Source organism: Kryptolebias marmoratus, linkage group LG5, assembly GCF_001649575.2.
Source record: "Kryptolebias marmoratus isolate JLee-2015 linkage group LG5, ASM164957v2, whole genome shotgun sequence".
In the NCBI taxonomy this organism is placed as follows: domain Eukaryota; kingdom Metazoa; phylum Chordata; class Actinopteri; order Cyprinodontiformes; family Rivulidae; genus Kryptolebias; species Kryptolebias marmoratus.
The window spans coordinates 24453292-24465412 of record NC_051434.1 but is presented as its reverse complement, the minus strand read 5'-3'; the positions used below and the strand labels follow the sequence as shown (position 1 = coordinate 24465412).

Here is a 12121-nt window from a genome sequence, read left to right as displayed (position 1 = left end):
TGCTGCCGCACCTCGCGTTTCACCCTCATATTTGAACAGGAAATATGCAATTTCAGCGATTTTGACTATAAAAATGCGATTTAGACCATAAAAATGTTCAAAAATTACTCATACATAAAGATCAGTGGACAAATAATATTCATTTTATGTTATGATTATTTTTTTTCTTGTCATGATGACAGGGGAGGCTCTGCCTCACCTGCCTCCCCTGACCGCACGTCCCTGACACACACACACTAAATACTAAACAAACACAAGCAAACCACACTATGACAGGCCTAAATACACCCAAATTATTTTAGCTTCATATAATGGACTTGTGTGATAATATATGATAAAGTAAAAAAGATTATATTGTTTGTCAGTACAGGAAAACATTTTTTCACCTAATGTAAAACAGTAAAACATGCCACTTTGAACACCAGGGATTAAAAAAGATATAAAAAAGAAAGAAATCAAATTGCAACTGTAGTGTATTTGAAAAATGCATTTTTGAATGGGAGTCAACTGCACAACAAATGCCAAACAGACACATTGGTCTAAATGATATGCATATAAACAGACAGTTAGAGTAGTGTTGGACAGATGAAGCCTTGTGACGCCTTGAAGCTTTCCATCCAGCTGCTTCATTTCTGAAGGCTTCATGTCCACACACACCCACCCTCCACCCCCACGGCTGCTCAGAACCTTTGTTTCATTTCAACTAATTGTGATGGCCTCTTGTCTGTCTTACAACAGTCTCAGCATGACCATGATCACTTCCAAGAACAGAAAAAAATAACAACAGAAAAAACCCCACCTAAATTTGATTTTGTGTTCTTCATTCATTCATTCATTCATTCATTCATTCATTCATTCATTCATTCATCTAATGGCCAAAAGTAACAGAGGTCTATTAATGTCAAAAGAATAGTGTGATTTCAGTCAGTGTGACATGAGATCCTTCTGTTGCAGTGTTTTCAGTGATTATGCTGATGAACACTTGGGTGATGGTGACTTTATTCATTTTTGTTAACAAACAATATTTTTCCACTGTGCTTAGACTCAGTAGGCTTCTCAGTTTGAAAATAAGCTCTCTGGCTTTGGTGAGAGCCCTTTGACACGGTACCAAGGCAGGGCAGCACTCGTGTCAGGCCTGGGCATATGCACCACTGCCTCTGCCGTTCTGCACTGTAACTGTGGTGACACACAGTTTGTCTACTGAGAACCGTAACGGGTAATATAAATGACAACACTGACTTGAAACCAAACCAAAGAAAAAATGCTGTGTTCATTATTTACAGGCTGATTATCTGTCGGACTTATCAGAAGAGATCAGCTCAGTGTGTTGTCATGCAGGGGAAACCTTCTCATTTTAGCAGATGCCATGAAAACAAGCTCCTCATGAACACTAACATGCAAATTATGGTGGGATCTATTGTGCCTTATATATGTTCATAAATCATAGGTTAAGTCAGTTTGAAGACATGGTGGAGAAAGGAATGCTGAACAAAGTGCTGTTCATGATCCTCTCCACCTCCCAGTGGATGAACAGAGGACTACCCCCGCTGTGCCACAGATCTGTCAGCTCTGACCAGGGTTTATACACATTTGGAATTTTTATTGAACTTTTTAAAGTCTAATTGAGAAATGAGGACTCATTCAAGAGAGAAATCCACATTTTTTTAAAAGATAATTTTAACATTTTTGTAGTTCTCAACAGGATGGGATTTTTAAAATCAATCAATCAATCAATCAATCTGTCTGTCTGTCTGTCTGTCTATCTATCTATCATCAGTGATGTCACCCACCCTTTAAGAAGCGTCCACACGTGTTTCATAATATAATTCCTGGATTTCTCCACACACTCTCCAAATCCTTCACACAGTACATCCCATCACTAACGTAAAGTACTCAGTTACCTAAGGTGTACTTATGTTCTGCTGTGGTTGGAATAACACTTTAATCACAGCAGTGGTAGTGTGAAGGGTCAACATTTTGACTGAGCTTGTTGGGAGGCTTGTTACAGAACACTACTGTCTCCTGGTTTCACATTATGCCTGATATATGTGGATTTAAGTCAAATAAGACTTGTTGTGGGTGCTTATGGGCTGATGACACAGCATGCAGCACACACAAGGCATTAACCATGTGTAGCTTCAGAGTGCTACACATAGGTCTGCACAAGATGGCTGCCAAAAGGGCCCATCCAGTCTTTCTCTGTTTCATTAGCTGTGACTTTGTAAATAAAAAATGTCATATTAAATGTATAAGGTCTATTTTCACTTCTGTATGTTTCCCAGCTTTAAAAAGAAAGAACTCAGTGCCTCTTCTTTCCACTCTCACCTAAAATAAGATAAGTTCATTTTAAACTTCTTAAAGAAATGTATCTCTGTAATGACATCCTACACTGAAGATTCAACATTTATTATAATGCTTGTTCCTTCTGGGACTCCAAATACTCCAATTTATTGTGTTCAATTTAAGGAGGTGCTGAACTGATGCAAAGCTGCATAAGTATGAACAGCAATAGTTTATTATGTGAATAACCTCTTGTTCTCCTAATTTGTTAGTATGTAACATTTACTATATGTGCATGGTTGTTTCTTTGCTCCTTTCTTCATTGGTTCAGTTGTTTATAATGTGTGCCTTTGTTGACACTGTTCGAAATATTAATACCAACGTTGTTGCTAAAACTCAAGGTTTTTGCTTGAAAGTCCGTCTTTAAAGACATTTATTCAGTCTTACAGCTCGAGCCGCAGGGTTCCTCACTGACGTACAAACGGTCAATATTCACCGAATAATACAACTTCAGAAATACAAGGAAGACGTCAGAAATCACTGAGTCTTAAATGCTCACCTTTATCACACACAGGTGTAGCGGTTTGTAAGTATTTCGAGTGAATTTCTTTTTAATTTTGACAGTTTCTAAGAGCGCGAAAACAGGGCGAGCGCTGTTCAGCAGGAAGTTAAGCTACATCAGTCCAAAGTGCGCATGCGCAGAAGCGCTCAACAATCTAGGGATGCATTTGTCTTCGTTAAACGGTAAGGACAGGCTTTTTCTTCTTTGTAAATTTACACAAACACAACGACGAAGCGACGGCCGCTCCCACGACAGAAAAACCAGCTCGAGCCGGGCGCTTCTGCGGAACAGGGCTTCAGTCAGCCGGGCTCGCACAGAACGGAGGGGCAACGCCGTCGTCGCCGTGCCGTTGTTTGCCGTACGTGCCGCCGCACAGGGAGACGTCATTTTGAGGGGGAGCGGAGAGTTAAAATGCAGAGTTACGAAGGGACGTACGGTTCATAGAGAAAGCGGCACGCAGCCGTCACACTCCGAAGGCAAACCTTTCCACGTCTCGGACACTTTAAGTAGCGCTGCTGTGCGGATTCCCACACACCAAGTTCCGCCCTTGGTTAGCCGTAATGGCTGCCTCCGATTGTAGAGAGGAGCTCGGTAGAGCTCAGCAGGCTTCCCGCTGCCGAGAGGAAAGAAGAAAACAGCCAACATTTTCTCTGCAGGTTCAGCGTGAGCGCTGGCTGCTGAATGAGTGCCCCGAAGCTGCTGCAACTGGGCTGGTAAAGTTAAAACAAGCTACAAACAGCAGCAGAACAGGAGCTAAAAGCTACAAACAGCAGCAGAACTGGAGCTAAAAGCTACAAACAGCAGCAGAACGGGAGCTAAAAGCTAAAAACAGCAGCAGAACGGGAGCTAGAAGCTAAAAACAGCACCAGATTGGGAGCTGAAAGCTACAAACAGCAGCAGAAAGGGAGCTAAAAGCTACAAACAGCAGCAGAACGGGAGCTGAAAGCTAAAAACAGCAGCAGAACGGGAGCTAAAAGCTACAAACAGCAGCAGAACGGGAGCTAAAAGCTACAAACAGCAGCAGAACGGGATCTAAAAGCTACAAATGAGGCAAGTGCACTCAAAAATATTTCATACTGCACAAAGTTTTTAAATAACTTGAAGAAACCCAAAAACATTTGTTTGCGAAACAATTGTAAATAAAATAAAATATTTCTAAAGCTACAAAAGGGAATATTAATTCAAAAAGCTACAAAAGTTACAGCTATAATGTCCTGAATGAGCTGAACACTTTGTTACTTGAATGGCTCAAACAGCTCAAATCATCCTGAAGTCCGAACAGTCTATAGAAGAAACTATAAACAGGAATATATATATATATATATATATATATATATATATATATATTTTTATACATATATATAACAGATACATTCATCTGCAATATGACTCCCTACTGCTTAGTGCTGAAATATTGAAAATTAAAGTGAACTACTCTGCCACTTGTGTTGTACACAGTTTTAACTTTTTGCCCACAGTAATAGATAAGTAATAGGAATAATTTTATATTTAAAATAAAGGCTTGACAGTCCTTGAACGACTGCACATCTCCTGCAGCCTTTTGTCACTTTGGAAGTAAATTAGCTCAGATTGTGTTGATGAAATTAATATTCGCTTGTCTGAGTGGACCCACTTCCAGACAGATTTTGTCATCTTATAATAATTTTCCATAGCAGTTCATCCAAACGATGTTATTAAACCCAGTTTTGCATTACACGCTTCTTCTGGCCCAAATCCAACCCCAGGTCTGAAAAGCTTGCTTGTGTACACTCTGGACTTGAGAGAAAACATGTTATGTTTTTTCTTTTCAGAAGAAATATTGTAAAATTCCTACAGTAAGGCTGCCCCGGAAGTGTTACATCATGGCTGTCGAAGGTGATTTAAAAGTTCGTAAAATACCATTTGCATGAAGTGCTGAGCTGATTTAAGATGGCAGGAATCCACTTTGGTCTCGGCCCTGCCAGGACTAGCTGTTAGCTCATCAGTCTGGTCAGACTTTAACTTTGTTTCTCTCAGCTGAGGTCGTTTAAAGAGTTCTGTCTACAATGGTGAAATATACATTTGTCGTAACTTACAGATCCCTTATGGCCAAAAAAACATCTTTACTATTAGATCTAGGACTGTTGCGCAGCTGCTTTTTGGGTCAGAGGATGTTTTATGTGTAGTTTTTTATGCTTGTATATAAATATGAAAGAACCCACTGAAAGGGCACTTTTAAATGAATGTAACATATTTGTGATGTTTCAGGTATTTAACCTCCTTGACAGATGTTGCATGAACGCGGTTCCCCCTCTAGTGCGCCTTTGTGAGTGAGATGGCAAACTCTGAGGAGGTGGCGGTGTCTGTAGGGGACGTAGTAATGGTGAAGGCTGACGGTGCAGATGAATCAAATGATCCAAACAAGACTCAGGTCATCCTCCAGCTCCAGCCAATCAGCACTGGGTATGTACCGTTTCTACTGAACAGGAAACTTGTGGATGAACAGAACTGAAAGGAATAAAATGTTGTACAACCTTAAAGTTTATTTCTATCGTGACTCTTAGGGGGGCTATGTAGAAAACTGTGTTTTATTGTGAAGATTTGTTTTCCCCAGAGATGAGTCTGCTGAAACAGATGCAGCTGTCATGGCTGTTGAAGGTCATCCAGGTAGGAGGCTTGTGGAAACTTGTTGGGTGAAGTGATGCACACACTCTCCACATTACATCTCTATAAATGTGTTTGTTTGTTTCCCGTAGAACAAACCGAGGGAGACGATGTTGAAATCGGATGTCCCATAACTTGCGGTGACTGTAAAGCTGTTCTTCTTGTGAAGAAATTTGTGTGCCCGGGAATCAACGTGAAATGTGTAAAGGTGGGTGTTCATCTTTCTTTAAGCTTGTGTTGAAGCCAAATAGCAAGTACATTTAACATTACCAAACAAAGCTTCAGGAAAAAGTCAACTTGTGGAAACATGTATGTGAGTTAGCTGTTCATTTCAGACTGTAACTTAAAGCCTAGCATTCCTTGAAAAAAATGCATATCGCCCATTGACGATGGATCATCTTATTGTTTTTTTTAAATTGCATATGGTGATAATAAATACAGTGCACAGTTATTACAAAAAATAAGTATAAAGGGGAAAACCAAAAACTTACAAACACAATATCATTAAAGACATTTTAACAATCTGTATAGTATGGAATACCAATTCTACCAGTATTATTGACATTGAGAATGGTAGTGAAAATAAAGCTATTGACAGAGCAAAACAATGACAGTGATCATAAAAGTAATCACTGTATTCATATTGTTAACAATAATAACCATAACTAGAAAACCTCAGAAGTAACTGGATATCTTCACATCTCCTAAGGACAATGGACAGTATGACCATGTTGGCACTAAAGTAGTTCTACAGCAAGCCAATCGGGCTCTTTCTACAAACAAAAGGAGAAAACCCAAACCCACCAAGGTCACCGTAGGAGCTGTGGTGAGAGTGCACAAACTTTTTCATGTGGGAAAAGGAGAGACCCAGTACAGCCATCCTTTGTCAGTACAGCAGCAGACTGGGTTGAGCTCATTCATCCTCAGTGATGGGAAAAGAGGGAATGCAGCATGACTTTAAGTCTGCTCACCGGGCTCAAATGAAATACCAAGGTCATACAGCAGAGGAACACCTCAGCCCAAAACAGACACCAAAAGGAACTGTTCTTCAAAGGGAAAGACATACCAACTTAGACAAAAGACTATGTGACAACAAAACTTCATAAAAAAAAAAACGTGAAGGAAAATGTTTGTTTGAATAGTGGTGAAAATGTGTTTTCACCTTTACACAAAATGCATTGTTGCTGTGTCCTATAGCTATTAATACTTCTTGTCACCAGAGGGCAGAGAAGAGACTGTGTTTGAGGACGGAGAGTAAATATACAGGACAGCTGTCTTATAGAAAATGGAGTATCCACAGTTGCTGGAATAAAGTTCTGGAGTTTAAACCATTGTCTCCCATTGTATTACAACTGCCACAAAACTGTAATCTTCACACCCCCATAGTGCTCCACGTAGGAGACATGGTGAGCCAAAAAGACCCCCAGATCTCGTCCCAAAGAGAACACATACAAACAGTCAGCTGAAATCAACAAGAGCCTATGTGCACAACCTCCAGATCACAAGCCCCACAGCTTAGACAGACTCAGCAAAAGAAGACAAAAACACCCACACCCTGATTTCCAACCCACACAGAGTGTTCAACATCATCAACTGCCAGCTGAGCACTGTGCAGAAAAGCACAACAAACAGCAAACTCAAACCACAAAAAACACAGAAGACCTCAAAATGCCAGCCCAGGCATGCAAAGTCCAGCACCCCTCAGGTCGTCCAAACCCACAAGGATTTCCTGCCAACTTTCATACCAGACTTTTAGATAAAATTGTCATATTTTAAGAAATGATGGAATTGTAGCCATTTGGTCAAACCTGGAAAATACCATTTTGCACGATCTCATGTGATATTGTACGATGTCATGCTCAGATTATGTGTTGTGAATGACTCTCAGCTACTACCACATTAAGGTTGAGCTCAGTGTCTGTAAAATTAGTTACATTTTAGCCATTTTTGTGTTCTTTAAGGACAGTTGGCTGTGGAAGTCATCTTGAATTGGAATAGGTCCAAAAATGAATGATTGTAGGTCAAATCTGGAAATTGACTGATTTATAGCCATTTTTATGATTTTAAGATCTGCTGTGGCAGCCTTCTTAAATCAGGTGTATTACAAAAGTTAATCAGTTGTAGAGGTACATGTTCTGAATGTTTCATTTGAAATCCATCCAATGGTTCATGAGGTATTTTGCTAACAGAGACAGGCATACACTAAAACACTGTCAACATTTTGATAATAACTCTATGTTGACAGCTATTTGCAGGCAGAGCTGACTCAGCTGTATCTGAGATGAATATTCATTTTTGTGCCTGTGCAGCAGATGTTCATGCTCATTTTTTAAACGCTGTTATAAACGAGTCAAACAGGTGCACAGTTTCATCCATCACAGTTGGTCCAGCTGGTTCACAACCAAATCAAATGTTCAACACAACTGCTGTCAGAAGCACCAGCAGTGGAACATGGTTGGAAACAGATAAAATGAAGTATTTGAATTGTTAAATGAAGATACAATATTTTGCGAGTAATTTAGCTCATCATTTAAAATGGGAATTTAAACTTCCTAACATTATATGATGCCGTTTTCATTAGATATGGACTGAACAGCTCAAACTCAAAATAAAGTGTTTAAAAGTTGCTTAGCAGTAACAACTTTTCTGTAGGACTTCATCAGCCTCTCACATGATAGTCGGGGAAGTCTGTCCCACTCTTCTGGGCATTGAGGTTTGCAGACATTTGGTTTTGCGCAGCTCTCTAAAAGTCTTATCACAGCATTTCACTAAGGTTGAGGTCTGGACTTTGACTGGACCATCGCAACACCTTGATTCTAAAGATAAACTTTACCTTTTAACCTGTAGAAATCAAAAATCATGACATAAATGAAATAATATTGGGTGAATTATAATAAGGGGCTTTTAGTAGTTATTTATTAGCACTCATAACTAGTAAACAAATGAATTTCAAATCCAAATATCTACAGTTCAATACAGCCAAATTGACTCATTTAAACCTGTGTAACGAGCACTGTGACTCCACCTGCTGCAGTAAAATGTTCTGATTGGAGCTAAAGCTGGCAGTGACTCTAAAGTCTCCTATTTTAAACTTCCTAATCCTTCTCTTACTTTCTTAGATTCCATATTACATTACAAACCCTGCCTCTAACAACATTAACAAGTTTCCAAAATAAAATACAGCCTGAATTAGTTCTGTTGAATCCTAAAAAAAAAGAAATAAAGTATAATATTTTAAATGTCTTCTGTGACTGTTTTCATGTCATTTAGAAACCAAATTATGACTTTCATGTCAGCAAAATACTTCAGATATATTGACCTACCACTGGAGAAACAGAAGCCAGTGCTGACAGAAGAAAAATGTTTTACTGTATTTTCTCTGGTTGTGTCCCTAACAGGACTACATGACTACTACACTAACGTGTACAGTTTACATACACTGTATAAAAATTCACCGTTTCTCAATTTCTGACAATAAATCTGACTAAATCTTTCCTGTTTTAGATCATTTAGGATTTTCAGAAAGTGTTTTATGACTTTAATGATTTTCTTTGAAGTCACAAGTTTACATACACTGTGCCTTTAAACAGTTTGAGGAAAGTCCAGATGATGATGATGATGATGTCATGGCGTGGAAGCTTTTGATTAGTTAGTTGACAACATTTGAGTTACTTGGATTCATTTGAAGGCAGACCTCAAACACATTGCTTCTATGTGTGACATCATGAGAAAATCAAAAGAAGTCAAGATGCTGCTGTTTGTAGCTTTCAGCTCCCTCCACAACTCTGGTTTCATCCTTGGGCGCAATTTCCAGATGTCTTAAGGTTCCTCCTTCGTCTGTTCAAGCACTTATACACAAGTATAAACACCATCATATCTGCTCAGGAAAGAAAGGGGTTCTGAGTTCCTGAGATGAATGATTTTCATTGTGAAATGTGTGCATCAACCCTAAAACAAATCAAAGCACCTTGTGAAGATGTTGCTGAAGCTGGTCAGAGAGTCATTATCCACTGAGGAACAAGTCCTGCACTGACCTGGGCTGAAAGGCCACTCAGACAGGAAGAAGCCATTACTGCAAAAGTAACATAAAAAAGCCAGAATACAGTTTGTAAATGCACACAGGGACAAAAGCCTGCAGGAGGGACTGGTGCACTATAACTATACAGAATAGATGGCATCATGAGGAAATACTGAAGCAACATCTCAAGACATCAGCCAGGAAGTTAAAGCTTGGGTGCCAGTGGGTCTTCAAATGAACAATGAAACTAAACATTCTGCCAGATTAGTTATAAAGTGGCTTAAGGAAAGCAAAGTCAATCAAGCCCTGATCTCAGTCCCATTGAAAGGTGTGTGTGAGCAAGGCGTCCTACAAACCTGACTCAGGTCCACCAGTTCTTTCAGCTTTAATGTCAGACAGCAAGAATGTCTTTTTATACAGTGTATGTTTCACTGTAGATCTCTCTGTTCTTTAGTACGAAGACCAGCTGATTAGTCCAAAGCAATTTGTGCATATTTCTGGAAAAGCCACTCTGAAAGACTGGAAGAGAGCCATCAGGATGGGGGGAGTCATGTTGAGGTGAGGAGAACATGTTCCAAAAAACTCTTACTCCACAAAATAACTGTCATGACCACAGTCTCTATGTTTTGCTGCACAAATGAGCCTTGATTTTATGTATTTAATGGTAAATTAAAATATTTCTGTAGCCTGGAGAGAGGAGACAATTTGTCTGTTTTTCCTCTTTTCTCCTTCCAGGAAAATGATGGATTCAGGCCAGCTGGACTTCTACCAGCACAGCACACTTTGTACCAACACGTGTCGCAGCACTAAGTTCGACCTTTTAATCAACAACACCCGTTTCCCCCCGGACGGCTCCAGCCTTACCACACCCACATCCTCTCAAGGTGAGAACACAACAGATGCTGAACGACTGCTGAAATTTACTGAAGAAGCTAAAACTGACTAAAAGCTAAAAGGAGTAAACACTACCTAAATGCCAGAAATACATAAATGTTAGCTAAAAGCTAAAAGTATCAAAAGGCTAGCTAAAAGCTTAACCTAACAAAAAGCGAAGAGTCACTAAATGGTATCTAAAAGTAGCAAAAAGCTAGCTAGAAGCTGAAAGTAACAGGAGGCTAGTTAAAAGCCAAAAGTAGACTGGTAACTAAAAAAGTCAAAAACATACTTCAGATTTTGATATGGAAATACTTTTTTAGTCACTGTAATAAGAGAGGCTGCGCTCATGACCTTCCTGTGTGACACTGCTCCACTCCAATACTCCGGTAATAAGTGTAAAGTTTTTGTTGAGTTTTGACACCTGGGAAAAAATGCAGCAATGAATCACAGAACAGTAAGTGTAACACAGGAAGCAGCTTAAATTCACTCAGGGAGCATACTTCAGATTTTTATACGGAGTCTTGCTGCAGCCTCTGCACTGGACAGAAACAAGCAGCAGACACAAAACATAAAGTTTTACTGAACAATTAACTTGCTGCTGTAATTTGTGGCAATAAAACGTTTTAGAGTAAAAAAAGCAGTTGAAGCAGTTTATACCACCATCTGTTCTTTGAGCTTAAATGTGCTTTACAAGATCATAAAATTACAATCATAAAACACTTGTTGGGCTAAGAGGAAATTGTGCTGAACAAGCTGAAATGAAACCTGCATGTAGAGCTTAACAGATGGTATAACTTAGCACATATGTTTAAACTCAGAAAACAGCTTCACCATCAGTTCTGTTGTGCTGTGGACTGTAGGTGCATCACATGAGTTAATGATCAGCATTTTAGCTTCTTATCTGTCTGCATCACCGTCACCTGTGGGCTCTCTTGTGTAACTGCAGCTCAGGTGGTTCTAGGGAACGATGGGGTAGTAACTGAAGATCAAGTGGAGGTCCTGGGCAGGAAGTCAGACTGGAGTTCGAGTTCTTTGGAATCTGCAGACAAGAAGGGCTGCAGTGAGATCTCAGGTCAGAGAACAAGCCGACACAGATCACTCAGAAGTCAGCAGTGTGTGTCTCCTGTCTGACGCTCCTTCGTCTGGCCACAGAGGACACGCTGAACTTCTGGAAGGGCATTGCTGACGTGGGTTTACTGGGTGAAGTGGTGACCAACATCAACACAGAGCTGGTGCAGATGCTGAACAGTGTGCTCCAGCGCAGAGATGCAGCTGTTTTACAGGAAACAGGTATGAAAACAGGCCGACCTCCAGTAGCTGCTGGGTACTGCAGCACAGAGACAAAACGTCTGAGACTCTCACTGTGACACATTAACAGCTACACAAATGGCATGTACTGTGAAAATGCAGTCTACATGTTGACTGCTGAAAAAGCTGAAACTGAGTTATTAAATCTAAAAAAACAGAAGCTCAAAGCAGCAAATTAGTGGCTAAATGCTTAAATGATGAAAACATTAACTAGCTTACTGCTTTAATGAGCAAAACACAAGCTAAAAGCTAAAAGAAGTGAAGTGCTAGGTAAATGCCAAAGCTAGCAAGATAGCTGAATATATACACTCCTGATCAAAATCTTAAGACCAGTCAAAAAATTGCAAGAATTTGCATTTTGCACTATTGGATCTTAAGAAGGTTCTAAGTAGAGCTTCACAATGTTAAAGGAAAAAATCAGTGCAAGAGACAAT

The 12121-nt window shown here is 39.7% G+C and overlaps 1 protein-coding gene across 8 annotated transcripts in view; it reads left to right on the top strand.

Annotated features, from left to right (window-relative positions):
- The first annotated feature begins 2916 nt into the window (after positions 1 to 2916).
- gmeb1 (glucocorticoid modulatory element binding protein 1) overlaps positions 2917 to 12121 on the top strand; it is an 18835-nt gene continuing 9630 nt past the window's right edge. For 2 of the 8 annotated variants that reach the window (XM_017431891.3, XM_017431887.3), the window contains exons 1-8: positions 2917 to 3024; positions 5090 to 5284; positions 5436 to 5488; positions 5578 to 5693; positions 9958 to 10061; positions 10239 to 10387; positions 11326 to 11451; positions 11532 to 11669. In XM_017431891.3, coding sequence (XP_017287380.1) covers positions 5157 to 5284; positions 5436 to 5488; positions 5578 to 5693; positions 9958 to 10061; positions 10239 to 10387; positions 11326 to 11451; positions 11532 to 11669 — 814 coding nt within the window. In that variant the 5' untranslated portion in view covers positions 2917 to 3024; positions 5090 to 5156. The other 6 variants (XM_037975717.1, XM_017431889.3, XM_025009504.2 and 3 more) reach the window with 6 other exon arrangements.